Source organism: Mus pahari, chromosome 7 (genome assembly GCF_900095145.1).
Source record: "Mus pahari chromosome 7, PAHARI_EIJ_v1.1, whole genome shotgun sequence".
NCBI lineage: Eukaryota > Metazoa > Chordata > Mammalia > Rodentia > Muridae > Mus > Mus pahari.
In genome coordinates this window covers 7,325,111-7,351,793 of record NC_034596.1, presented here as the reverse complement: position 1 = coordinate 7,351,793, position 26,683 = coordinate 7,325,111, and the positions used below count along the sequence as shown (strand labels likewise).

General features: G+C 43.2%; 1 protein-coding gene across 1 annotated transcript in view; it reads right to left on the bottom strand.

Annotated features, from left to right (window-relative positions):
- The window catches only part of Ldah (lipid droplet associated hydrolase), a 77,322-nt gene that overhangs the window by 2,035 nt on the left and 48,604 nt on the right, over positions 1–26,683 (bottom strand). The window contains exons 5-6 of the mRNA XM_021202464.2: positions 16,262–16,496; positions 7,664–7,746 (exon numbers count right to left, since the gene is read on the bottom strand). Coding sequence (XP_021058123.1) covers positions 7,664–7,746; positions 16,262–16,496 — 318 coding nt within the window. The remainder of the gene's footprint in view (positions 1–7,663; positions 7,747–16,261; positions 16,497–26,683) is intronic.

Below are 26,683 nucleotides of genomic sequence, written 5' to 3'. Positions count from 1 at the left end.
AGGAGGAGGAGGAGGAGGAGGAGGGAGGAGGGAGAGGGAGGAGGGGGAGGGAGAGAGTTAAGCAGACACAGTCACTGAAAGACTAGTGACCGTGAACTTACTGTTTTCATTCAGCCCTTCAGTAGGCACATGGACAGGTTTGCTGAATGGATACAAAGAAGTCAGATCGCCTCTGGCTTCTCAATGTGGCTGATGAAATGTGACCCGCACTCTAAGGGTCCGTGCCACTGTAAGGAGGCTCAGTGTGACAGGAGAGTGTGCTGCATTTAGGGAGAGCACCTCACCTCATTCTTCAGGTGACACCAACGAGGCTGAGTGGCAAGAGAGCCTCTTCTGAGGCATTACTAAGATTGTTCCTGGAGATTTATCTAGATGTGTACATAAAAAAGATGTGTGTACCATACAGATGCTATATTATAAACTGCTGTACTCCACTGAAAAACTGCCATGTACTCTCTAAGTCTTTACAAAAAAGCAAAAAAGTAAAATCATATTCAGAATGCTACAGTGATGACTAAAAATATTAAGAAATGTGTGGCTTTCTCCTTCCATCTTTATATAGGTCCAGGGGATCAAACAGGTCATTAGATCTTCATAGTAAAATACCATAGTAATACTTTTTATTAAAAAAAAAAAAAAAAAGACTAGAGCCAGGCAGTGGTGATGCACGCCTATAATCCCAGCACTTGGGATGCAGAGGCAGGCGGATTTCTGAGTTCGAGGCCAGCCTGGTATACAGAGTGAGTTCCAGGACAGCCAGGACCACACGGAGAAACCCTGTCTCAAAAAACCAAAAATAAATAAATAAATAAAAATTAAAAAAAGAAAGATTATATTTCAGGGACAGAGGAGAAAATGCATGCTTCTTACTTATAAAACACTGCTTCCCTTTCCTGGCACGGGAAGAGCAGTGGGAAGAGGGGAACAAGGGAGCAGGGCCTATCATGGTTCTGCCTGATGCATCTCTGCTGGCTGGACAAGTCTGCATGCAAAGGTATGTATGATTAGCACGCAGACGCCACAGTTTCTTTCCTCCCTCCAGGAGTGTGTGCAAGTATCTAGCAAGCAGCTTCATCTAAAGCCTTGGGGCGCAGTGAGGAGCTGAGCCAGGGCAGGCTTTCCTTTGCAGAGGCCGCTGAGTACAGGCCCTGGAAGGCAGTTTACCCTCCCATGTCTAGTGCTCCCTGGGTCATATGCCTCAGAGGGATGCGCTTGAGTAGTCAAACGAAACTGAGAGGCCACAGAGTCCAGCTCATCGGAATCCCCTGCACTTGAGGACTGAGCCCAGACCTGTAAAAATTCAGCAACAGTTTCCCCGACTCACGGATCCCAAAATACAGCTCACTTAGGTTTCTTCTGTGGACCAGTGGACTGGACATTCCAGGGCCCAGCCACACTCTTAATATCAATAACACCTGCCTTTCAATAGCTCTCACTACAGAAGCATGTAAAAGCGACCAGTCTTTCAAAAAATGTACTCAAAGGTCTGTCTAGGCTATGACTAATTTTATTAAAGTAATAACGAATGTTTACTGAATGCCTGATATACACTGGACACTCTGTGTGGAGTCTGAATTATAAGACGGGAGGTATAGCTACCATTATAGCACAACTATCTGAGAATACGTTAATATTAAATGATTTCATGGATGGGAACGACATCCCACAACGAAGCACGTGGCCGAGCTTGAGTTTGAATCCGGGTTGTGGCACCGAGGAGAGGACTCTCTTCTCCCACACTCACCTCTTCTCAGCCAGGCTCCCCTAGAGAACCTAAAAGCATGCTAATGCAACTCGTGTGGATGAAGTGCCCGAGGTCAAATCAACATGGTGGAGATAAAAACAAGCCTATCTGTTTCCAGGATGATCACGACACTCTGGACAGGTTTCAAGTTAAACAGGCAGAACTAACACAATCCGTTTCAGAGCGGGGCTTGGCGGAAAGGCAGTCCTGGTGAGCTGGTCCAGGGAGCACTTTCCTATGCTCCACCAAGCGGGACGTGTGCATGTCAGAAGGATTTGCATGGCCATTGTGCAAATGTCGGCACTGTACTGGGGCTGTTCCCACAAGGGGAACACACCTCTGGCTGTGGCAGGCTAAGCAGAGGTGGGGACAGAGCGAGGGCAGAAGCGCCCCTCCCCCACAGAGAGTACTTTGCTTCCTTTAGGCCACGTGGTAGCCTGGCCTAGGGCAGAGGCAGTACCCTTGCCCTGCCACAGCTGCCAGCCTTCTCCCACTGTGCTCTAAGAACAACTGAAGACTCCTGTGGGCCCAGAGTGATACTCGGGTTCAGCCCGGAAGTAGCACACAACAGCTGTTTCCATAAGCTTGGGCCAAGGATGGTCACGGCAGTGTAGAATTTCCCTCCTAAGTGAGTTTTAAATGAAAACTTCAAGTTTATAAGCAAACACAAGTTCACTTTGCTATGAAGGAGACACGGATCCCCTTATAGTTGAGAACAATGACAGGATAAGGGAGCGCTGGCCTTTTTGTTACTGCAGATACACCAGGTGCCCGGAAAAGCACAGCAGACCCCGGAGGCTCCCGCACAGATCTGGGTCATAGCTCCAAGTCACCACACAGGTGATTTTTCCTCCCTTGGCTTGCTCTGTTCTAGAGCTCACCTTATGCCCCTTCCCGGCCTCGCTTCTCATATTAACTGGCTCCTTTCCCTTTCTCTTTTCTCAATCTTGAGATGTTTCCTTCTTTATACTGCATACTTCTGTAAGTAGCCACTGTGCACGCTCACAGCTTCAGCTACAGGCCCATCATGCCACAACCAAAATGGAGCCCAGCCTCCCCTGTTTCTGTTTTATAGTCAGCATATATCTGGGCATGTATTCAGTTGGCTACTCCACAAGTACCTCATACACAAGTGATATGCTGATATCGCACGTCCAATAAGTGCCTCTGAGTCTTCCTCTACAATAACTTCATCCCTGAGCCCACTGCTGCCATTCTTCTAGAGGCCTGTGAGCAGACATGCCACCTAAAACGTAACTGTTTTCCAATATTCCAACACTTTCCCCCAAATGATCCCTCTCTTGGGGCAATCTCGTCACATTTTTTAGGGACAACTGATACATGCTGGGATCCCTGAATGGGCTGTTAGCAGCTGCTTTGTGTTCTGACTGGTCAGTGGCTAGATCATGTGGTTGCCAAATATTTGCAATATCACCCCAGTTCAGTGGTTCTCAACTTTCCTAGTGCTGTGACCCTTTAATACAGTCCCTTATGCTAAGTTGACCCAACTACAAATTCATTTTTGTGGCTACTTCATAATTGCAATTTTGCTACCGTTATGGAGCAAAATGTAAATATCTGTGTTTGCTGATGGTCTCAGGCAATCCCTATGAAAAGGAATTTCATCATCCAAAAGGGATGCGACCCACAAGTAGAGAATCACTGTTCTAGATGCTGTCACCTTGTTATAACTCAGTGTCCAAGACAGACATCATACTATTCAGTCTCTCTTTCCCTAATGTAGGGCTACCTTGGAGTCTACAGGCCCAGAGAGACCCAGTGTTTGGGAGTATAAATGTGTTATCTACTCCAATATTTTTCTTTTGATTATAAATGCAGGCAATCAGCCACTATGTTATAAATACATATATATTCAAATCATAGTAAACTTACTGTAGATGACTAACAGATGAATTAATTACACTCACTACTATAAACTCACAGTAGTAACTTTGACTGTTATATATCTTTACGTTTATTTAATTTTAATTATATGTATATATACACAGAAGTGTGGGTGTCCACAGAGGCCTGAGGCATTAGAGTTCCCAATGCTGGGACTACAGTGGCTGTGGGCTGCCTGATATGAGGGCACGAACTGAACTTGGGTCCTCTGCCAGAGCAGTGCTAAGCACTGAGCTACCTCTCCAGCACCCATAGTCACCTCTTACTATTCAATGTGTTAATAAAGATGCACACAGTACTATATCACAAATTAAATTTTAAAACCTTTTGCTCACTGTATTTCAATACACGATTTTCTATGGAAGCTTCCTGAATGGATCTGTCTCTTTACTGAGCTGCCCAGAACACAGCGCTGACGATCCACCAGAGGCTGTGAGCTGTGCTGAGGCCTCAGATGACAAGAGCAGCTCCTTCCTTTGGGGTGAGAGGAAGGCTGCGCATTTACATACTGTGTGTGACAAATGTCATATAACTTTAAACAGTGAGCCAGCGAGCCAAGGGGGAGGCCTGTAGGCCTGCAGCTGGGGAAACTTCCTGGAGGGGACAGTCAGTGCGAGCCAAGTGAAAGGAAAAGTGGGATTTAGCCAGGTGAAGAGACGGTGTAACCTCTGATGTCACCTGGCTGCTATATTCTTCCGGACACAACTATGATGTTGTATTTTCTTCTGGAAAGGGAAGCAGTTACCTGCTACTGGAGACTGTATGTCAATGCAGCTGTCCAGTCCTGGGCATACAATCTCCAGACCTTGCAAGGAAGGCAGCTGGCCTAGACTTTTCGGAGTTAAAATTGGTCAGTTTTCCTAAAGAATAGTAAAACCTCTCTGTGTGCCAACAATGGAAATCAGTGGCAGAAAATCGGAATGTGACTTTCAAGCCGATGCCTGCCAATCAGGGTGGAAGACGGCTCCAGGAAGCTTTCGGCAGGATGTGGTAGCAGGACTATTTTTAGAGTAGTTTTCAAGTGGCTTCTTGGTTAGATGGTACAAAAAATACTGTTTGTAACTGTTGTGAGTTGAACAAAGTGAAAAATGTAAAAGGTTTTTAGCATCAATGCTGGTTCAAAAACTGAATGTTCTGAGTTCCTCTGCTTAGGTGGAAACATGCACAAGGGCATCCTTGAACAGAGCATCCAAGGCAGAGGCATCTGCAGTCTCCGGAACAGGGCTTTCAGCTTGACTAAACCAACCTTGGAAGCAGGGAGGCAATGCCCACCTTCCTAGAGCCACGGGCCCTGCTAAGTTCCATTACTTTCCTAAGCTATGGGACACAGTATGCTGAGCCATCTTTATCAAAATTAAATTGTAGTATGTCTCCTCCTTTTTCATTATGTAACATGAAGCGGTCTTGTGTCTGCACTTCACTTCACTTTGGAACACTGAGGAAGTGGGACAAACCTATCTGAGTAGAGAGGTGCTGTTTAGCTGGTAGAAGGCAGTCAGTGACTGGCTGTGAGGAGTTACCGAGTCACAGCAAGGGAGCTGCATCCTGCCAGGATCAACAACATGCACACTAGTTGCTTTAAATTCTATGTGTGCATTTAATGTTATCGTCATAGTGCACAATTATTCCCTGGAGTTGGACAGCTTATTCCTGAGCCTGTGTTAATACTAACCTTGAAATGTTGACTAGTCACCAGAATATTCCCAGGTTTCTCTCAAGAACGTCTCAGGAAACTTCCAGTCCTGCCCCAGTTGCCACGAGCAGACCTCTATCTGGGAATGATTACCCGTGCATATGGGTTTAACTCGGCACAGGAATAAGCTAGCACCTTTCTCTGACCTCTTTCTGAGCACAAACACACAAACAGGATCCAGAATGAGTAGTACTTTACAGCAGCTGGCTTCCCCAGGTGGTAGGACCGGCTCTAACATGACAGGCCCCGTCATTCCCCAAGTGGGAATTTTGGAAGTGAGCATCCGCCAATCTTACTATAAAGCAGCTGAACTATTTTTACAAATTTCCAACCTGGAGAACTAAAATGCATTTTGGAAACAGACTCAGTTATAATTTAACTACAAAATAAAATGCTGTCTTCTGGTAATTTCATAGCCTCAATGCTAGAAGTATCTGAGAGCCCTGGAGAGCAGGTTCTCCCTGTCCAGTTTTCTCCATCTAGCTAGTAACAGCTTCCTCTTCATTTGAAATTTCTACCTCTAGACAGCTGCTGCTTAAGAAACATAAAGATGGCTGTGGGTGCAAACCAAAGAGACACGGCATCTCCCAAGGTCCTGTCGGAGGGAATATTTTTAATATTGTAAAATCTTTTTAAAGCAACACATATAATGCCTGCTTTCAGAAAGTTGTATTGGGAGGTTACAGAACTATGAGTAGCCCTATGGACAAGCTTCAGTCTAATGTCTCACAGCTTAAGAAGGCTGTGGTGATCTGGGATTTGACCTGCAGGCTCTATCCGAGTAAATCGCCCATCAGGATCATTCTGTACCCAGCAGATGTCAGTGTTACACATCAACTGTAAAGTTCTAGGTCAGTGCTGCCTTAAAAAGCATATGGCAAGGTTCATGTATATTTAAGAAAATTTTAGTAACGAGGTTAAAAAGAGTATGAAGGAATGAGTAAAATTACTTTAGATGTATTTTAAACATTTTTACTATAATATGTCGAAAATATGTCAACATGTAATAAATGTATTAATGAAATATTTTCCTTTTAAGATACTGTTTTTCTGCCTGTGCCAGGGTTGAACTCAGGCCTTGTACAACATCAGGCAAGCTCTCTAACACTGATCTATATTCTGAGCACCAGGCAGTAATGTTTTAAAAATTAACTTGCATTTATACTTCTGAAACACCTCAATTCAGACTAACTACATGTAATACTTGTGTGGATGTGGGATTTTAACCATGCAGTTCTGGGCTGTGCATGGAATTCAGCAGCAAACCAAAGCCATAGAACAGAAATAGCATAGACTTGAGCTGGAGAGATGGCTTAGTGGTTAAGAGCACTGGCTGCTCTTTCAGAGAACCTGGGCCCAATTACCAGCGCCTATGGGGCAGCTCACAACTGTCTATAACTCCAGTTCCAGGGGATCTGGCACCTTCACACATGCATAAATCCAAGTAAAATACCAACACACATAAAAATACATCTTTAAAAACAAACAAACAAATAAACAAACAGTGTAGATCTACTCTCCTCAGGATGACACAGACAGATGAGGTCCCAGAAGTGCCATGGCCATTCATATACTAGGAGGTTTGGGTATATTCCAAACCATGGTGGTGTTACAACTTCAGAGACTTGGGCTTCCAAATAAATCTGTGTGTTGAGTCTCGTGTTTGCAGGCGCCGCATACCTGATACCTCGGAAAGCTGCTTTTTCAAACTTGATTATTTTATTTTATGAATACAGTGTAGGGGTGCTTTGACTGCATGTATGTCTATCGTGTCTGGTGCTCAGGAAGGCCTGAAGATCCCCTGCAACTGGAGTTAAAGATGGCATGTGGCTGCTTGGAATTGAGCCTGGGTTTTTGGAAGAACAGTCAGTGCTCTTAACCACTGGGCCATCTTTCCAGCTCAGAAAGCTGCTTTTTCTGTGGTAACAAGAAAGCCTTACATGTTGGAGAATGAGAAAGGCCAGCTAAGCGGCCATTAGGTCGCACGCACTGATAGTTCTTTCCCATTGATTTAATTATTATATATCAAAATAACTCATTTATTTTACAGACACTATTGAGACTTCTTAGCATAATACACTACTAAACAGGGAAGTATTTGATTTTAAAGATAAATTCAACTAAACAAGTGGCAAAAGTTATTTATGTAGCTGTAATCAGCTTTGCTTATACCACGTAACTCAAGGGTAACAGAAGAACTCCGGCTGAATTGTAACTTCAGCATCTTAAATCCAGTTCTTAGCCAATTCTTGCCTTGTATCCTCAGGCAGCATTTCTAGCCATCAACTGACATGCCTCAAATGACAGCCCCAAATGGTTACCTTAGGTAGATGCTCCTTTATGATGTCATCATCTCTCTTCACTATCTGGACCATTTCTTGGCTCCCGAGGTAGGCAGCGTTAGCTTTATTAAAAAAACAAACCAACCAACCAACAAACAGTTAAACACTTAGAATATACTGGAGAAACATCAATGTCCAATTAATTTTAGCAAATTCACATGTTCCATTTCTGTAGATGTCAAGTGCTGTGTGACATGAGATACGGGTGGTTGTAAAGGAGGCATATGAGCTGGCTGGCGGGCTTGCAAAAGGAAGCTGTGTTTACAGAGGGCCACGGCTATGGTTTGGCTAACTCCACGAGGGGCAGCCTACCCTGGCCACAAGACTCTCAGAAGTCAATGCATCACAGAGAATAAGACCAACACGCTCTGTCCCATGGAGAAGAGCTCCATAATGGTCCCCCTCCCCGCACAGCAACCTGGGAAACACGAAGCAGGAGACAACTGTAAAATTCACTTCACTGCTTTCTCTGTTCTCAGAATCTCTGCTCTTCACCATCCAACATCCAGTGTCCTAAAAACTTGGTTTTCACATTTTATTTGGTTTTGTTTTTTCAGTTGTTTTAGGCAGAGGGCAAACAAGGTCCTTATTATTTGTCTCAGAAGTGGAGGAGCAATGGGAAATTATTTCCATTTGAAATAAAAATCTACTTGAGATCTTCCCAATAGAATTTTTTTTGGAAGTAAGCAATTTAAACACACTGGCTGCTACTTTTACAATTCAGAAGTCTTCATTAAGAGATTATACTTCTGTCTCTGGAAACATCTAGAAACATGACACACTTCAGATTTAATGAGAAGGACTTTTTTGGGCTCTGTTTTACAAATTTAAATCAGAAATAGTTTTTAGTAACAGTGGCTAAAGTTTAGATTTTTTTGGCTATAAGATTTTATTAACAAATACCAAATACAAGGCAGCAAGTCACGCATTTAGTGCTGCAAAACAGCAGAATTCAAACCACACATGTGGGACCTTGGAAGGCCCCTCCATGGCTGCTGCGTATTGTTCTGCCTTCCCACAGCCCATACAAGAGCTCGCTCAGCACGCGTTTCCAGCTGGCCTTTCTACTGCACTGGCAGGCTGGAGGGTTATCAGGGTGGAGGGCATCTAATCAAAGGTCCTAGTCCTGGTCATCAATACTTTGAGGTCAGGGACAGAGACTGTCCTGTGAACACGCCTTTCTTATGCACGCTAACCCATCAGCCTTGAACCCTAGCTCTCTACCTTCTTCCACCCGAAATCACCCCAGGGCCAGGGACCAGACAACAGACACCACCCAGAGAATTTAGAATTTCCATGGCTAATCCTAGGTCTCCCTACCTGCTTCATCTCATCCTTCCAGGAAATCTACAATGCAGGCTGTGGGTCATCTGTCCCTTCTGCTTCCTAATCTAACCGGCTGCCTCCCTTTGAGGTCCCTTGTGATGTGACATGTACCCCACCACTGGGAGCTATAAAGGGTAAACTGTGTTTTCAGTGGCAGTTGCCCATGTCTGACTGGAACAAACTAGCTGCATTCTGCATCCAGGACAGGTGCATCTGGGTAGGTGAATGCGGTGGCTTTGGGAGAGTTGAGGAGGGGAGAGGAGAGAGTTATAGTAACCTAAGGCTCCAGAGAGTTACAAAGGGCTGCCCTTGAGCTTCACCTGAGTACTGACCAGCACCATCAAGTGACACAGCCAGCATCCAGGGAGAGAGCCTCTGCAGGACTGCAGGGACAGTGCCTGACTTGGGTACCATGACTGTTTCCGCCAGCCTAGGGGAAGCCCCTTAACGTGACGCACAGCAAGCACGGGACTCAGAGCGCTCTTTGGAACCCCAGGTCAACAAGTCTGAATCTGAACTGCGGCCACATTCCTCAGGAGGGCGGGGAGCCCGATGGTGGCCCCCCAGGGTCTTCTGAGAGAAGCTGCCTATTCTGGACATTAGAAGACCATCTACAGAGTGGAGAAAGATATGCACCACACTGCAAAAGTACTAGCATCTGGACATATTTTAAAACTTGTAGAAACCAACAAAAAAGAGGTAGATGACCAAACATCGAAACGAGAACAGACTTGAACAGAGAAAAAAAATTTGAATACTTTGATAAGCTCGTATTTCTGGAAACCAAATTTTCAGTTGGGAATATACTCTAACCTATTTCCACTTTCCTTCCTTGTCATTTCCCATCTAAGTGTATTTTTTTCTTTCCTTTTAGACACCCCCCCCCCCGATTCTTTTCCAGTAGTCACTCAGTGGACACCATCTTTGTCAATCCTCAGCCACGCCCCCAATGCAGCACAGTGGTCAGAGATAATCATACCAACAGAAGTGTAGTTTCCTCAGTGGAAACACACTCTCCTGGCAGTGGCTGCCCACAGCAACTGAGTTTCCAGCGCTGTGGGGAAGGAAGTGCTCAGTACAGGAGAACAGAAAAGAGAGCTCGAAGGGAAGGCTCTGACCTGGGAAAATGTTTCTTTACTCGGGTTTCATAAAAAACCTTAATATGCTCGCTTGTTAAAGACTCACAGGGAAGCCAGCGCTCTAGTTCTTTGCTACCACAGCCCTCTGCAATGTTTAACCTCAAGAGTCACCACAGGATGCACAGGAGAGAGGGTAATGGGCTCAGGGCAGCTGCCAGGGCTGATGGCCAAGGACCAACAGGGCATTCACCATACAGCAGCCCAGTGTCATTGGGTTTTCCCAGTGCTCCTCGTCTGCACAGAAGGCCGCCTTCTGTGCAACCCACGGCTTGTCCCCACGCATGCATACAGATATCCTTGAACCATCCTGTCACTCTCAGGACCAAACTCAAGCAATCTTCTCTTCTGTAACTGATCTAGGTCTGATTTCCTCTGAGCACCACTTAGGTGCCATATCTGTCCCCTGACAGTAGGTACTGGGAGGCACTGAACTGTCCACAGCTCTCTCCCACTCTCCTATTAACTTAGGGGCCGTGCCTCACTCACTGTCTTACCCAGTGTCTTACATCAAGCACGCGAAAAGAAAGAAGGGGTCAGTGACAGGAATGAAAAGGGCTGGCTGAGGGATGGTTGTTTGGCTAGGTATGTTTGGGGGGGTGGGGAAGAAAAGCCTGTTTAGTGTAAATCGGTCCATACATGACATCACAACGGAGGCCAAAGATGGAGGCTGAAGCATACTGATGAGCTAAGCAGGTAGACAAGTGCGGTGCATAATCACAGAGAAGTCTAAGTATTTCTCTTGATAGCAGTCATTAACTCATAACACCCAGAGATGGCGATGCAAGGGAAGAAAAAGCACAATTAATGAGAAGAAGAAAAAGGAAGGTTCTAAAGAGATGCCCGAAGAACTTTCTGAACCAGAATGTGGGGATGGGTGAAACTGTGTGGCTCTTTGGAGCTACATGGTTTGCTGCGGCTACCAGGAGTTACAGTAAACTGTTCTGGAATTGTTGGTTTGCAGTCATTCTGGAGGATAAAGACTGCTGGTATTGGAAGGCATCACTGAAGACAGACACAGTTTATTCAGGGTAGGTGAACGGTGGAGGTGGAACATGTACTGTATGAAATGTACTGTAGTGTGGGCATATATACTGCAGTGCAGAATGTGACCATTCCAGGCCAGTGTGGTGGCACACAGCTGTGAAGCTAGCACTGAGCAGGCTGTTGTACGTAGAGAGAGTTTGAGGCTAGCCTCGACTACCCATCAGTACCTTAGCTCCCCCTGACCCCGAAAACAAACAAAAGCCAAGGTCAGTCATTACCATCCTTTAGCAACATGACTGTCGGTCACTTCTGCTTACTCGGAGCATCTTTAAATTTAGATTCTAATAGATCCTATATACTCAACAGCAGCCACATTTACAAGGGAGAACTTCTCTAGTGTTTATCACAAGTCTTGGTTGGGCAGAACAGAGTTTGTATGCTCACCTCCTTCTTAAGAGGAGGGAGGGGCTTAATAGCACTAACAGAAATCAAAGAGTAAAGAGTTCTATTTTATACTCTTTAAAATGTAAACTATTGTAATCATGGGTACAGAGGGGCTCTGCTACAGACAGGCACATCTATGGAGGTTTTCAAGAGGCTAGAAAGGCTGAGGTAAAGAGCCGCCCGAGTCTGAGGTTACCACGCTAGGCTGACCCCACTGAGGTCTCGGGAGTGCTGTTAGTTGGTTTTGTTAGGTGTTAGGGAGGTGGTTGGCTCGATGAACAATGAGTCTCGGGATCAGCTTGGGGTGCGGTTGTGGCAGACATGAAACAATCATCCGAAGACCAACAGGAAGGCCCTCATCTCCAAGTTGAAATCAGTGACTTCAGATTCTTTAGATGGAGGAGTGCAGCTTCTAATCTACAAGAGAACCGTGGGGAGCATGCTTCTTTCTAGCCAGGAGTCAGTCTTTTGCTTTATTTCTATTCTTTGCTCTCTTTCTGTCAATGGTAGAGAGGAAGTTGAAGGAGCCATGAGATTCGGAATACAGGAGACAGAGACCCGCTAAGGACAACAAGAGGGAGAGTGCTGGAAGTACCCACATCCCTGCTAGCTGTGGGGATGGAGTGCTAATCATTTCTCCATGGAGTGTTTGCAGTTCCTTCTTGGTATACTAGGAAAACAGCTTACTATCTGCTGTGGCCACTGGAACCAAACTTTCTATTAACTACAGCTCATCTCAAGTCCAACAGATAAAACTTGAAGCTGGAACCTCTGAATTTTCTGGGTATTTTGAGTCAGAGCAAAGAGGAACTCTAGCCGGGGAGGAGGGAGGCACCATCCTGCATCTGTATTCATTGGAGGTTTCCCTGAACAGAGCCTTTCTAAGGATGGCCTCGTCCTGAACACGTTCTGATTATTCCTAGGCATGGCAGGGTGTGGCAGGGCTGCACAGCAGCAAAGCAGAGCGGAAGGTAGACTTGGGGACTGGGGGGGTCCTGGAGACAAGAGCTTCAGTTAGAACAGAGGCCCAACACAGAATGAGCTGTGGTGCAGGACAGCATAAACCAGGAGGCCCCGAGAAAAGACTATACAGGATTAAACACGCACAGAAACCCAGACAAAGACATTTAGTAGGGACCTTATCTAGCCTTCCTTGCCTGTAGTGTTTTCCATCTTTGCCAGTGTTGCAAAATGTGCTATATAACAACATAGAAACTAGGTCTAAAAAAGAAATCCAGCCGGTCTAAAATTCCTCCATAATTTAGAAAAACTGTTCCTTGTTTCTGCACTTCATTCTGTTTCTTTATAAGGCAGGACTCCAGTAAATTACCCACTACACGGAGAGGGCTACCTGCCTGGTCATTATGAACATTTGGTGAGTGTGCAGATGTACAATCTTATCTAAGTAACAGTGTGTTTACTACAGTGAAAAAACGTAACCAGAGGTCGGCAGGTCGATGATTATTACAACCATCAGATTTTAGACTAGAAGATAATTTAAAAACATAAGTTTAAAAAAATTCAGAAAACATTAATATATTCCTAGAACAAAGGATCACCCTCCTTTCTTTCTGGGTTTTAGGCTAAGCGTCCTCTGGTCACTAAGTCCTCAGGTGGATTTTATGAACAGATGAAATCGGTGCATCTGAGCTGACAGATTACATGGCTGTCTGGGTTCTTCAAAGTAAAAAAAAAAATATTCTAAGACTAAATGAAAATATTCGAATGGAAGAAATCTGTGATCTGTAGTGAAACTTGCTATCATTAGTTCATTAAGCAGCTTAAAGAGTCATTTCCATATTAAAGAAGGAGAATGATTATAGAAGTTCCTTTCACAGAATTATTTGACAAAACACCATAACCTGGCAGAAACTCCTCATGTCTTGGGCTATGTTTCTCTTGTTAGGTAATGGAAAGGAATTAAAACATCTGTTCACTGGACCCTTGAGATCTCTCAGACACTGAGCCACCAACTGGGCACATACACTAGCTGTCACAACATATACACAGCAGAGGGCTGCCTGGTCTGGCTCAGTGAGAGAAGAAGCACCTAACCCTCAAGAGAGCTGAGGCCCCAGGGAGTGGGGAGGTCTGTCAGGGTGGGGTGGGGCCGGCCTCTTGGAGACAGGGGAGGAGGAACGGGATGAGGAGCTATTGGAGGGCGAACCTAGAGGGGGATAATGACTGGACTGTAAAAATGATTAAAGATAATGACAAAAAATTAGGGATGGTTTTTCTCCCATATCATGAGGGCAAAACAGTACTGGTAGCAGCATTTCAAGTACCTTAGTACCTACTATGCACAAACTCAAAATGTGAAAACAAAACAAGACAAAACAAAAAAACCCGTCAGTTCAGCCTAACAAAAAAAGACCTTCAAACATTTTAAACAATTAACTGTTTGACCTGTGATAGTGTTGAGCTAAAATATATTTTCTTTTAGCTTTGATCAGAAAATCTAATTTAGCTGTCTGAGTGGGAGCCTATTTCTCATGAGACAGAAGCACATCTACTCAAGGGAAAATATGTAGTAGCGAACATTCCGGAGTTGAATTAAGGGGGAATCCATGTATAGTCTTTAAAAATAACATTTCAGACAATCCAGTTACAATCTAATTACCCTAATGAATGCAGAGGTAATGTTTATATTATATGCTAATTGAGTTAGAGCCACTCTCTAGATGGGAAATAACATTTCTCTCCTTCCACTGGAGAAGAACTCTAATGCCACAGAACTCAGCACCCGTGAGGGAAGGTGGAGTAGAAGGCTTGGGGCGCGAGCTTTGCAAAGGGTAGCAGCACTTGAAACACTTGAACATTTCAGCTTTTGAAGTTTTCTGAGCCGAAATCAACAAAAATGTGTACAAACTAAAGGACACTGCTCCCCTATCTAGACAGGGCAGGATTTATAATCTACTACTTGGACTAGCAAACTTCCTCCATTTGTTTCTGTAAGATTTCTCCTGGAGCACAGACATTACATAATTGGCAAATACTGCAAGGCAGCCTGCAAGTCAAACAGCCAGCTAAAGGTCACTCTCTGCAGGGCAACCAGAGCTCGAGGCAGGCCCGCAGAGAGTGCGGGGCTGGACCAAAAGCAGAACCAGGAATGAGCTCTGGCCTGCCCTGCTTTCCAAACACCCTGACAGCCTCAGCACGGACATGGCTGCTATGAATCCTGGTTACCTTTATCTACAAGGCATAAGATGTGGCAGGGCTCACCAACCGCCCTCACTAGCCAGCCTGAGGCCATCTCTTATGAGCACTGCCCTTCAGGAAGTCACCAAAGGGATGACCAGGTGGCTGGACAGAGGTAGTTTCTGTTTGTGATGATTCTTGCAAGAGGAGGCATACTGGCGAGCTAGAGGAGAACGGGGCTGCTGCCTAGGGTGTCTGAGACATTAGCGTGGCTAATGACCCCCCCAGGGTTATTAGGTTGAACTAAATATCCAAGTTGTCATGAGTGGAGGATTCCAAGAGAATGACAAGTCGTTTTTGCTTCCTTTCCCTGCAACCACATTACACAGACTAGGGAGAAACTGAGGACACTGAAGTACCGACCACTCAGAGGCTGGAAATGGAGATCCAGGGCCAAGGAATCGGAAGGCCAGATGAAACCGGCACAAGAGGGCATGTGCATGCTTAGGTTTTAGGGTCTACTTTGAAGCTGGTGAGCCCACTCTGGCTGTGGAGAAGGCCTGCAACAATGTGGCTGGGAGGCTCTGGTTGTTCTTCTTGAGAAGGGGAATTTGTGCTGCGGTTAAACTATCTGCTTCCTTTGAATACACCAGAGGCTGCTGGAAGACACAGCTAGAGGCCAATCAGTGGAACTGCAGGAAGAACTGTTCTCACTTGTGACTTCTGGAGTCTAGTTCTCTAAGAAGGCAGCTATAACTCTTGTGTAGATGCGATTAGAAAACGCCTTTACCTAAGCATTTGCTTAGACAAAAAATGAAGTGCTCATATATGCATTACACACTCAGTCAACATACAGATGTCACTGGTTACCGTAGTTAGACTTTATCTACACCAACAGAGAAGCAAAAATATTTTCTTATGTTTCTCATCTAGATCTGTCGACCTTTTCTGGCCTTCACGGGCACCAGGCAGTGTAATTTAGACATACAATGTAGGCAAAACACCCATATACAAAAGAAAAAAATTAGTCATTTATAAATACTAGTAAGCAATTATTATCTAACAATACAGATTAGCAACACTATTTTCCTGGTATACTCAGAAAAGAATGCATAGCAAAGCATCCAGTACCAAAATATATTAGCATGGTGATTATTTATTCTTTGTAGTTTAAACTCTTCTAAACTGACTTAAAGATGAGCATCACGGTTGTAACCTGCTGAGTCTATGAGGCTGTTTTCACAGATGCTCAACTCCAGGGCATCCTGGATTCCTGGGAGGACTTGGCCCATGCTGTGTACTAGCTGGGGCACATCTCGCCCTGCCGTAGCCACAGTGCGGAATCAGGAGCAGAAGAGAACCCCAAAGCTCTTCTCTCCAGTGTTCATACAAGCTCCCCTCACCGAGTCACAAGCTCTGTTCTTAGATTAAGCTTGGAGTAGAAAGAGTTGAACAGCTAAATCCCCGATCTTCATGCACTGTCTGAGACTACTCTGTAAACATTTCCTTATAACTACAAATATACGCTTTTAAAAAACACGCTCACCAAGGCAGAATGGTTGAAGGATGTCCGTCGAAGGAAGTTCAAGCTTAAAGTTCATATATCCCAGGAGTTTTTGGATTATCAAAGATTTTATTACGTTAGGACACGGCTTAAGAAGTAAGTAGCTGGTAGCATAGAGCAGGTATCGAAACTGACACAAGAGTGGAGTGGCAAACTTGCCGTTGGGCGATTCAGACATCCGTTCTATAGTTGGGAAGAGCAGAAAGGTGTGGACGACCTAGGAGAACGAAAACATACTTGGTTGAGAGGTTTTCTTCTGGAGTAGCCGCATATCTGGTCTTTTTCCTAGGTTCTGCTGACAGTTTCCAGGCTTGCAACACCACTAGGGACCTGGTCAGACCAAACTAAAGCTGACTGCATTCTTACCCTGTGGCTCCTCTGGGTAGAACCTATGCGCATTCCTTGGAGGCACTGGGGCTAACTGCTGGAAGGAGGAACGGTATTCTCTGAGTCTTCCTAGGTGGTGATAGTAATTAACCATCCCTTGAAGGATTCCTGCAGCCGGAGCTAGTACTACTGCACTGTAGCAGTTACACTGACGTGACTTTGAGGGTCAAATGGGAGGTGCCGTTGCTGTCACCGTTTTTTCTATGGATTAGGTTCCCTTGATTAGACAGTTCCCTTTTGAAAGGCTCTGCTATTCCTAATGTTAACAGTCAGATTAATTTTGAACAGAACCAAATATATTCCCAATGGATTAGATCAGTTATTGGAAAGCAGTATCTCTTAACTTCACTGTAAAGTGTCAAAGGACAAAAAGTATTAAACTAGCTCCATCAGAAAACAAGAACTGCATCCAAATACTTCTGTGGATGAAAATGAGCATCCCTAAAACCATTTTAAGCCAAACACTATTTACCATGTGGTCATTATTAAAACATGATCTCTACAGGAGACAAGAAAGGTCAAAATAGTTATATACAATCTGTTAATGGTAATATAAATGGGGAACCTTAATAATATTAAAAGATCACAGAACAGAAAAATGAAAATAGAGACAATAGATTTAAAAAAATTTTTATTTTATGTGTATGGGTGTTGTACCTGCATGTATGTCCATGCACCATGTGTATGTAGATGTAAGAAGAGGATGTTGGCTCCCCCTTGGACTGGAATTACAGTTTTGAGTCATTATGTGGGTGCTGGGGATCAAAAGGTCCTCTTAAAGAGCAACCAGTGTTCTTAACCACTGAGCAATCTCTCCGGCCACCCCCTAATTTTTAACAGAATTGGAAATTTGTTTAATGTATGTGTGTGTGTGTACATGCATGTGCCACAGTGCACATCTAGAAACGAGCGCCCACTTACGAGGGTTAATTTGCCCCTTCCACTATGAACTTAGGATGTCAGATTGGCACCAGTCCCGGCTTTATCCTTAAACATTTTAAGTTGAACAAACACACATACAGTGAAGCATGTCAAATGTAAACATGCACATAGCAAGTCATTTTACAGCAAACAGTGAGGTAGGGGAAGACGGGACGTGCACAGTCTGCCTACACCTCACAGTGGCAGTCCCCCCTCTGCCTCCTCCCCGTGCTTCATGACTAAGGGGCCACTGGTGAACTAATGTTATGTAACACAGCAAAGCTCCTAATTTTAATTCATTTATTCAACCTCATGCTTATAAACTTCATATATGTTGTCCTTATCTTTGCTTTTTCAAAAGAATGGGACACAGTTCTTGCAAAGGCAGGAACTGACCATGACTTCCTCAGCTGTTTCTGTCTGCGGCGTCTCTCTTTCCTTACCCTTGGTGTTTTTTTCTTTTTCCTCCTCCACATGAAACACATCACATCTTCTCTCTTCCTGGTTGTGTGAATTCTGAGAAATTGGAAGAGATGCTTGCCTTTGAGTCTCTGTAAGTAGGGTGTGTGTTTTTTCTCCCTGTCTTTGACTTTGTCCTTTGGACATGCGTGCTTAACTATTTTAGGGGGTGTTAATCCTGGGTGGTGTCTTCTGAGGTGTCTCCCAGGAGTTTAGTCATTATCATTTAGAATGCTTTCTGTTTCTTCCCCTCCCTACAGTATTCCTGTTACACAAGTCACAAGTTTGCAGAGCCCTGAAGTCTTCAGGTGCTATTTATTCCTGGTTCTCCTTACTTTCTGACGGTAGAGGTTTCTATTGAGATATCTTCAAGTTCAGAAATTCTTTACTTAGCCATTTTCAAGTTATTCACGCACTCAAAAAAAGGCCATGTTCATTTCTGTTACAGTAGTTTGGATGGCTACTACTCCCATACCTTGAAGGAGTTCATGTTGGCCATTCATTCTCCTAGTGCTTTTAGCATGTTCATCATAGCTGCTCAGAATTCTCGGCCTGCTAATTGTCATATCCCTGCACATATGGGTCTGTTGCTTACTTCCCTTCTCACTGTGCATTCTTCTATTCAGCATGCCTTGTAATTTTTTTCTTGCTAGCTAGACATGATGTAACAGGCGAAAGAAAGTGCTCTAAGTACGGTGTTAGCAGCACACTGTGTATTTTAGTTACTCTTGTGTGTGTTAATTATTCTTGTGTATTTCGGAGTGGTTTTTTGTCTCTGCTTTCTGCCAGAGGTCCAAATGGATAATAATTCTACTACAATATCTTCTGTGACAACCTGACTGAGCTTTTGGGAGACAAATCTCAAAATACAGATCCTACATGTCTAGGACTTCCTTGGAATTTTAAACTTCAGAGTTCTCTACTCTGAGCCTTTAGGAATTCGTCAATTACCATGCAGCTTTTCCTACTTTGGCTTGGTGCCCACCAGAATTTCAACTTGTGACTCTATGCTCTGGTAAGCAGTCGCACCTTGTACATCCATCTTTCACTCTGTTCTCTGCTGGCCATCAAGCCTGCTTGGCTTTTACATGGGATCTGGGAATCTGAAGTTGTTCCTCATGTATGCATCGCCAGTGCTTTGTCTACTGAGTCATCTCCTCGGCCCTCTCTTGCCTTTTAAATAGCCGTTGTGTAATTTAAAAAAAAAAAAAAAAAAAAAAAAANAGCCTGCTTGGCTTTTACATGGGATCTGGGAATCTGAAGTTGTTCCTCATGTATGCATCGCCAGTGCTTTGTCTACTGAGTCATCTCCTCGGCCCACTCTGGCCTTTTAAGTAGCCTCTGGGTAATTCAGAGAAACACAGAAAAAAAAAAAAAAAAAAAAAAAAAAAGACACTCACCCCATATAGGGCATCAACAACAGAGACAGAGATGATTTCACCCAATGAGCTTACCTGGAGTTACTTTCAGGACTGTCAGCAACTTACGGATGGCTACACTAAGAAAAACTCTTTCCCAGCATTGTCTATAAATTCTCAGTGTGGGTGTGGGGCTTGTGAGCCCTCCCCCATGAGCGTAATTACTGCTGCACACTGTTCAAGAGGGCAATGGCCATGTAATGTCTAGAGGACGGTGTGCCACAACAATAGTTATCCTACCACATCCCCAGTGATAACAACTCTGTGGCTGGGATTTGAATGTCCCTGGTGATTAGCGATGCTGGGCAGAGTTTCACATATGTATTGGTCAGTGGTATTTCTTTTTTTGAAGATATATCTATTCAAATTTTTTGATCATTTCCAGATTGAGTTTAGTCTTCTCTTTTTAAATCATTTTTATATTTTAACATTTATATTTTATTATGTATGTGTGTGGCAGGCAAACATACACAAAGTGCTCATATGTGGATTGTAACATGTGGGACAGAACTGGTTCTCTCTTTCCAGCACGTGGGCTTCAGGGACCCAGCTCAAGCTGTCAGAATTGCTGGTCTCTACCTGACAAGCCACCTAGCCTACCTGGTCTTTTCAGCTCAAGTCCTTTTTCTTTGTGTTTTTGAAAGACATTCTTCTGTGACTCTGAATTAAGAGTTTTTTCATTTGAAATGTTTCTTTATAATAAATTAGATATGCTGGCTCTTCTCTTCTCTATAATGGCTGCACTACATCAGTTGTGGGTCTGCTCTCTGATTTCAGATATCAATGACTGTTTGACCAGCTCCTTCATGTATTTCTATGTATCAGTGTACTTTTCCCGTGGGCCTTGAGAGCTGAGTCTCCTTCTCATCTTCTGCTGTGGGCAGTTCCTTTCTTATGGTAACCCATTTGATGACATTGCCCAACTGCTAAATTTGGCTAGGTGTCCCCTGGAATTCTCCCTTTGTGTCTCTTGCTAGTAGGGAACAGGGATCTGAGAGTGAAAGCCAAGGACGGTTTTTCTTTCTGGTCATATCTTGCTTTTTCTTGGTCCCATCTCTCAGCTAAGTATTCAGCTATTTCCTGTAGACTTTTTCCTCCCACAATAACTGAGCTATTTTGTTTCCATTTTGGTCACAATACTTTGAGCTTCTCTGGCTTTTCTCCTCTGTCCAGTAAGGAGGGTTTGCTTCTGGGGTACCTGTATGGCCTGGATGATGAGTGAAAATGTTTTGAGAGGAAAGGGGCAACAGCTTTTTCAGACAACTTAAACTGCTGCTTTGGTAGCAATGTGTTGGCAAATGCTTCCAACACTTTAAACAAAACGCAGAGTTCCAGCTCCAACGGAAAGTATGTTCTGTACATTTTCTAAAGCTACAAGTGTAATGCAGGGGTTCGGCTGCCACTTAAACACCAGGCAGCGCGCTTTAGGAGTCTGAGGGGTAAAAAAACGATGAAAACTCCTTCAGGAATGGAAGTGGCGTTTTATTAGCCAATTACTTTCCAGCTCCTGATTCAGAATCCTATCTTTTAAGTAATTCTAATGTGTAATTTCATTGTGAAAGCCACAGAGATACTGTGGCTTTAATGAGACTTGGCAGCTTTCAAATGTGTGGTTTTGTGCAAAGTAGTGAATGACACTGAGACTGGAAGGGCTTCCTCTGCCTGGGAGGCCTCCCTGTGGAGAGCTTCCTCCCACCTTGTTAGAAGAGACCCCTCAGCCTAAGGAGAGGCTGCTTGGGAACAGCTGAGGAAGCAGCACAAGGACGTAGAAACTGAGACTTCTAGGTCCAGGGGTGACAATGTGGTAAGGAAGCCAGGCTGGCCACAGCCAGTATTGTACAGTAACATGCTAGGCTGGTAACTAGGAACGGTCTGTCTCTTTCTTTTCTCATTTGTGTCTAGGTTTGTATATAAAGACTTCACCGGATTGCAAAGCATGGGCCCTTTGTCAGTATTTAGAAAGTTTAGTAAAATACGACAACTATTTATGCTCTGAATGTTTAGTGAAGCTATCTGGTAATGGGTTTTTATTTTCCAAAAGGGTATGGACTATTGATTTATCCAGTTTGTTTAATGGTTCAAGCTTACCCAGGCTATTTCTTTTTGGATTTACTTTCATATGTTTTTCCCCTCCCATGGGCTTGGGTTCATTTCATTTAAATCCCCAAATTAACTTGATTTATGCTGTTTATAATACCGAGTTATTATACTTCAATCTCTGTACTACCATCAACGATGTCACTACTTGTATTTCTTATATCGCCTGAAGAGCCTGAAAGAGTAAGCTTTTATAATGATAAAGGAAGTCACATAATTTTTGGTTAATATTTTTTCTCTTGGGACTTATTTTGTAAAGTATTACACAGCTAAAACAGCGTTCTCTTGGCAAGAACTACAAGATGACATTTCCCATTCTTTTACTTTCTACATTTCTATGGTTGGAATTTCTACCCTCATTCAATCTTATAATTTAATTAAAATACATTTTCATCTAATGTTAGTTAATAATTTAGGTATGAAACCAAAAATCTCTTCTCTCAACCTCTTTTAGGTTTCTCCATATGTCTTTATCACATTTTAATAGGTAATAATAAAGGCAATATAAATCTATAAATACAACAGGTCACATTCAAAGAACAGAAAGCAAAAACTGCACAATCATGCCAACAATGCAGAAAAATCAACTGACAAAAATATAACATCCTTTCATTACAGAATTTCACAACAAATTAGGTATAGAAGGAATGTGTCTCATACCAGCGATGTACAAGGACCCCAGTGTTAACATCATGTTCCATGACAGGGAATTAGGTATGAGAAGCAAACAGAAGGTATCAAATCAGAAAGGATGGAATGAAACTGTAGACAGTAAAATACTGAAAATCTATTGGAACTAAAAAATGAGTTTAGTAAAGTTGCAGAATAAGAAAATCACCATTCAAAAGAAAATTGGTATTGTTTCTATACACCACCAACAAGCTACTCCCCAAAAGATATCAGGAAAACAATTCCACTTTTACTTAAGGATGAGTTTAATTAATAGGGCTGGAGACATAGTTCATCAGTTAAAAACATGTACTGCTCTTCCAGAGGTCCTGAGTTTACTTCTAGCACCCAAGTCAGGTGGCTCACAACTACTGCAACTCCACTCTCCAAGGATCAGACACCTTCTTCAAGCCACTGCTGCTACTGCAATCATGGGTATTAAACTACATTAAACTATATTAAACTATATTAAACTGAAGCGCTCTGCACAGTAAAGGGAACAACTGAGAAGTGGGAGAGGCAGTCTAGGAGGAAACATTTACACATCATGTTTTCATCCAAAGCAGATAAGCAATTCAACAAATCAATAACCAACCAAGAAATCTGATTGAAAAATGAGAGGAAGGGGGAAGAGAGATGGCTTGACAGTGAAAAAATACTTGTTGCTTTCCCAAGGGCCAGAGTTTAATTTCCACCACCCACATCAGGTGGCTCATGACTCTCTGAAACTCTGGCTTCGGGGGATCTGATGTCTTGTGACCTTAACAGGCACTTAGATTCATACACACACACCCTCCCTCCACTCACACTTAAAAATAAATCTTGAAAAAGAAATAAGAATAGGATCTGAATAGACATTAGTCAAAGAGAAACATACCAATGGCCGACAGGTATATAAGAATGTTTAACATCATTAGTCGTCAGTAAGATGCAAATTAAAACCACCATGGGCCACCACCGCACATGGTGAGAGTGGCAGTTATGTCTGCAAGCATGCAGAGAACCACCTGCATTCATACCATGGCTTTTCCTTTAGGAGAGCAGAACCAAGCCCTACTGTATTCTGAACATGGAAAAATATGCTAACACATGTCACAAACATCTCACACAGTGATGTTAGAAATGATTTTTTTTTTTAAAAAAGCTTTCCTGGTACATCTATAGCTAACCAGAGTGCAATCAATTAACGAAAACATTATGTTTTCCAAGAAATCTGATAATTTAGTCTTGCTTGGAAACTCACTGTTCATTTTAGTTTCAAGTTTATTCACTTCAAAATCAGATGCCCATGTTGACCAAATTGTCTTCAGAGATTTGGAGACTATAAATGGTTAATTCAGTTACTACCAAACTGAAAGTATCATATAGATTCCACATGAGTTGTGTAACCCACAGTACTTAAGGAGCTTTGGGCTGATCAAATCAGCTGGCAGAAACAGGAAGCAAGCCATTATTTTTACAAATGATCCTTTACTGTGACCCATGTCAAAACAAAACTGCATGTAAGGGAAACTAAACACACACGAGCAACCACAGGGTTATATTTGGTTGATCTCTATCGAAACAAATTGAGAATTAAAGTGCACTCTGAAATCATGGGAATGGACCAAAACAATAAGGAAGTTCTAATATTTGCTTTGAATGCCTCATTGCCTCCCCAAACACAAGAAGACCAGAGACTTTTTGCCACAACCAATACTCAGTAGATCGGACAGGCTCCCCTATTCTGTCTGTGGAGAACAGTTAACTACTGCCCAATTGAAACACACTTCCCCCAGGCACCATTTAAGATAGTTTCAGTAAAATTTACAGTTTAAGTTTGGTAGAAAAAGTCACTGTTGAGATTTCTTTTATTCTTCATACAGAAACTTACTTACAAAATGAAAAAAAATCCACTCAGACCAAGGAAGTGGACCTAATTTTCTAACACAGCTGTGCAGAGCAGCTTTCCAAAGCTCTGCATATGACAGTCATTTCCTCATGCTACGGCCCCATTACACAGGGACTGTCCACGCTGCTCAGTCTGCTCAAAGGAAACATTTTCACCAGAAAACTACCTGAGCCAACCTCAAAAAAAATTGTTTCTACATTGCTTTTGGTGTATTTGTGCATGTGGACACATATGTACCGGTCAGAACAACTGCATGCAGTCGGTTCTCCTTCTACCATGTGGGTTCTGGGGATTAGATCTGGGTCACCATCAGGCTTGGAAGCAAGTGCCTTTACCCACTGGTCCCAGAGGTGTTTCTTTCTCTTCTCTTCTCTTCTCTTCTTTTTTCTTTTTCTATTTTGAGACAGGGCTTTACTGTATAGCTCTGGAGAGCCTGGGACATGCTATGGAATAGGCTGCCCTCCAATGGATAGAGATGGCCCTGCCTCTGCCTGCCCAGGGCTGGAATTAAAGGTGTGTACAACCACACTTAGCTCAAAGTCAAGTTTTGATAATAAGGCACAATCAAGTTCTTCTTCTTCTTTTTTTTTTTTTTTGGACATTAGACAAACGTAAATAAACATATTAAGACTTTGTATACTGGTCACATTTTGGGGTCAGTGGCAGTATTCAGGCGTTTGTTTTTCGAAAAGAAGTTAAGAAACATTCTGAGACGTGCCTGTGGGAAAAGAGCATGATGCTTAGGTATGACGTGTATTTCACTAAGACGCATTTATTTTTCACAGTATCTGGAAATCAAACATGTAATAGAATTTAATATTAAAAATAGTAAATCTTAAGAGCTGTTCATAGACCACCATTTGGCTAGCTTATTACAGAGGCACTATTGTTCTGGAAGAGCAGTGGCGATGCTGTGTGCTGTGACTAAGGGAGGATCATGACAATAATACTTGGACGTGTCAGGAGAGCACCGTCATACCCTTGCCGTTCGTTCATTACAGTTCCCACTTGGTACAGTAATGGCTGTGTGCTTTCCTCCTCTACGACATACAAATAGGAAACACAGCACAGAGCCTTCCTTGCATGATTGTCAGCAGCTCTTCGCAATATAAACCTCCCTTCAAAAATCAAGCTAAAGTGTAGGCCTTAGGTATTCCTAGTTCTGCTTTATCTCTTTCAATGTAAAGTCATGTTTCCCTCTCTGTAATGTCCCTTTGGAAACACAAGCATAGTGGCTGTGATGGTTTATATATGCTTGGCCCAGGGAGTGGCCCTATTAGGAGGTGTGGCCTTGTTGGAGTAGGTGTGTCACTGTGGGTGTAGGCTTAAGACCCTCACCCTAGCTGTCTGGAACTCAGTCTTTCACTAGCCACCTTCAGATGAAGATGCAGAACTCTCAGCTCTGCCTGCACCATGCCTGCCATGTTCCCACCTTGATGATAGTGGACTGAACCTCTGAACCTGCATGCCAGCCCCAATTAAATGCTGTCTTTTATAAGACTTGCATTGGTCATGGTGTCTGTTCACAGCAGAAAAACCCTAACTAAGACAGTGGCTTACTTGGCCAGTAAGCAGTTTATAAATGGCAAGTGTCACTTTATTTTAATCAGTGAGCTTGCTTTTGAGATATTATTCTTTAAAATTTCATATATAATGACAAAAATATGCTCCACATTAGGCAAACACTTATCAAAGAACTGTGATTATCTGCTATTTTCTAGGCATTACATGAATGCACGTTAAGCACTTTCTCATTTAACACACAAAACAGCCTTGTAAAGTAGGTGTCTTCCTTTTCATAGAGGAGAAAACCTGAGGTTTAGCTACAAAGTAACAACAACGAAGCATACACCCAAGCAGGGCGACTTGGGTGCTAATTACTAAAAATAGTGCCTAGGAAAAACTTCTTCCGTAATAACTACTGTTTCCTAACGATGGAACAGTTACTGCCATTACTGGCAGGCAATCTGCACAAGGCTCTGAAGCCACTCAGCATGAGAACAAACTAGCTCCATATCTTAAGGAGGTTGAAATTCTTCACCTCATTAGTTTTCTACACTTTAATTATCCAAATATAAAAGAAAGCCATTTCATGCACTTAATCTACAGGTCAGAGTTGCTAATTCACAGGGAATACATGAATATTTGCAGAGAGTTTTCATGACTTACTATGCAGATATTTGAAACTTTGACTCAAAATCACCCTATCCTCTCAGTCTTTAATCTTTCATCTTTATAGCTCACAATTATTTTACTTGGAGAGCAAAGTGCTCCTCTTAGCTTGAGACCTCTTGAAAGGAATCTTCCTGACGCTGCCACTAAGAATCCCTAGAGATGTAGGGCACATTCTATGTTTCCCGCAGATCACACCTCACAGGCTCTAAGCACAAGAGTCTTAGGAAGCACTGCCACGCTGACCTGAAGAGTACTCTCAGCTGGGCATGTACGTGCACGTGTCTTTAATACTAGCATGCAGGAAGCAAAGGCAGGTGGATCTCTGAGATGGAGGCCAGCCTGGACTACAAGAGGGAGTTTCAGGACCACACAGAAACCCCAATCTCA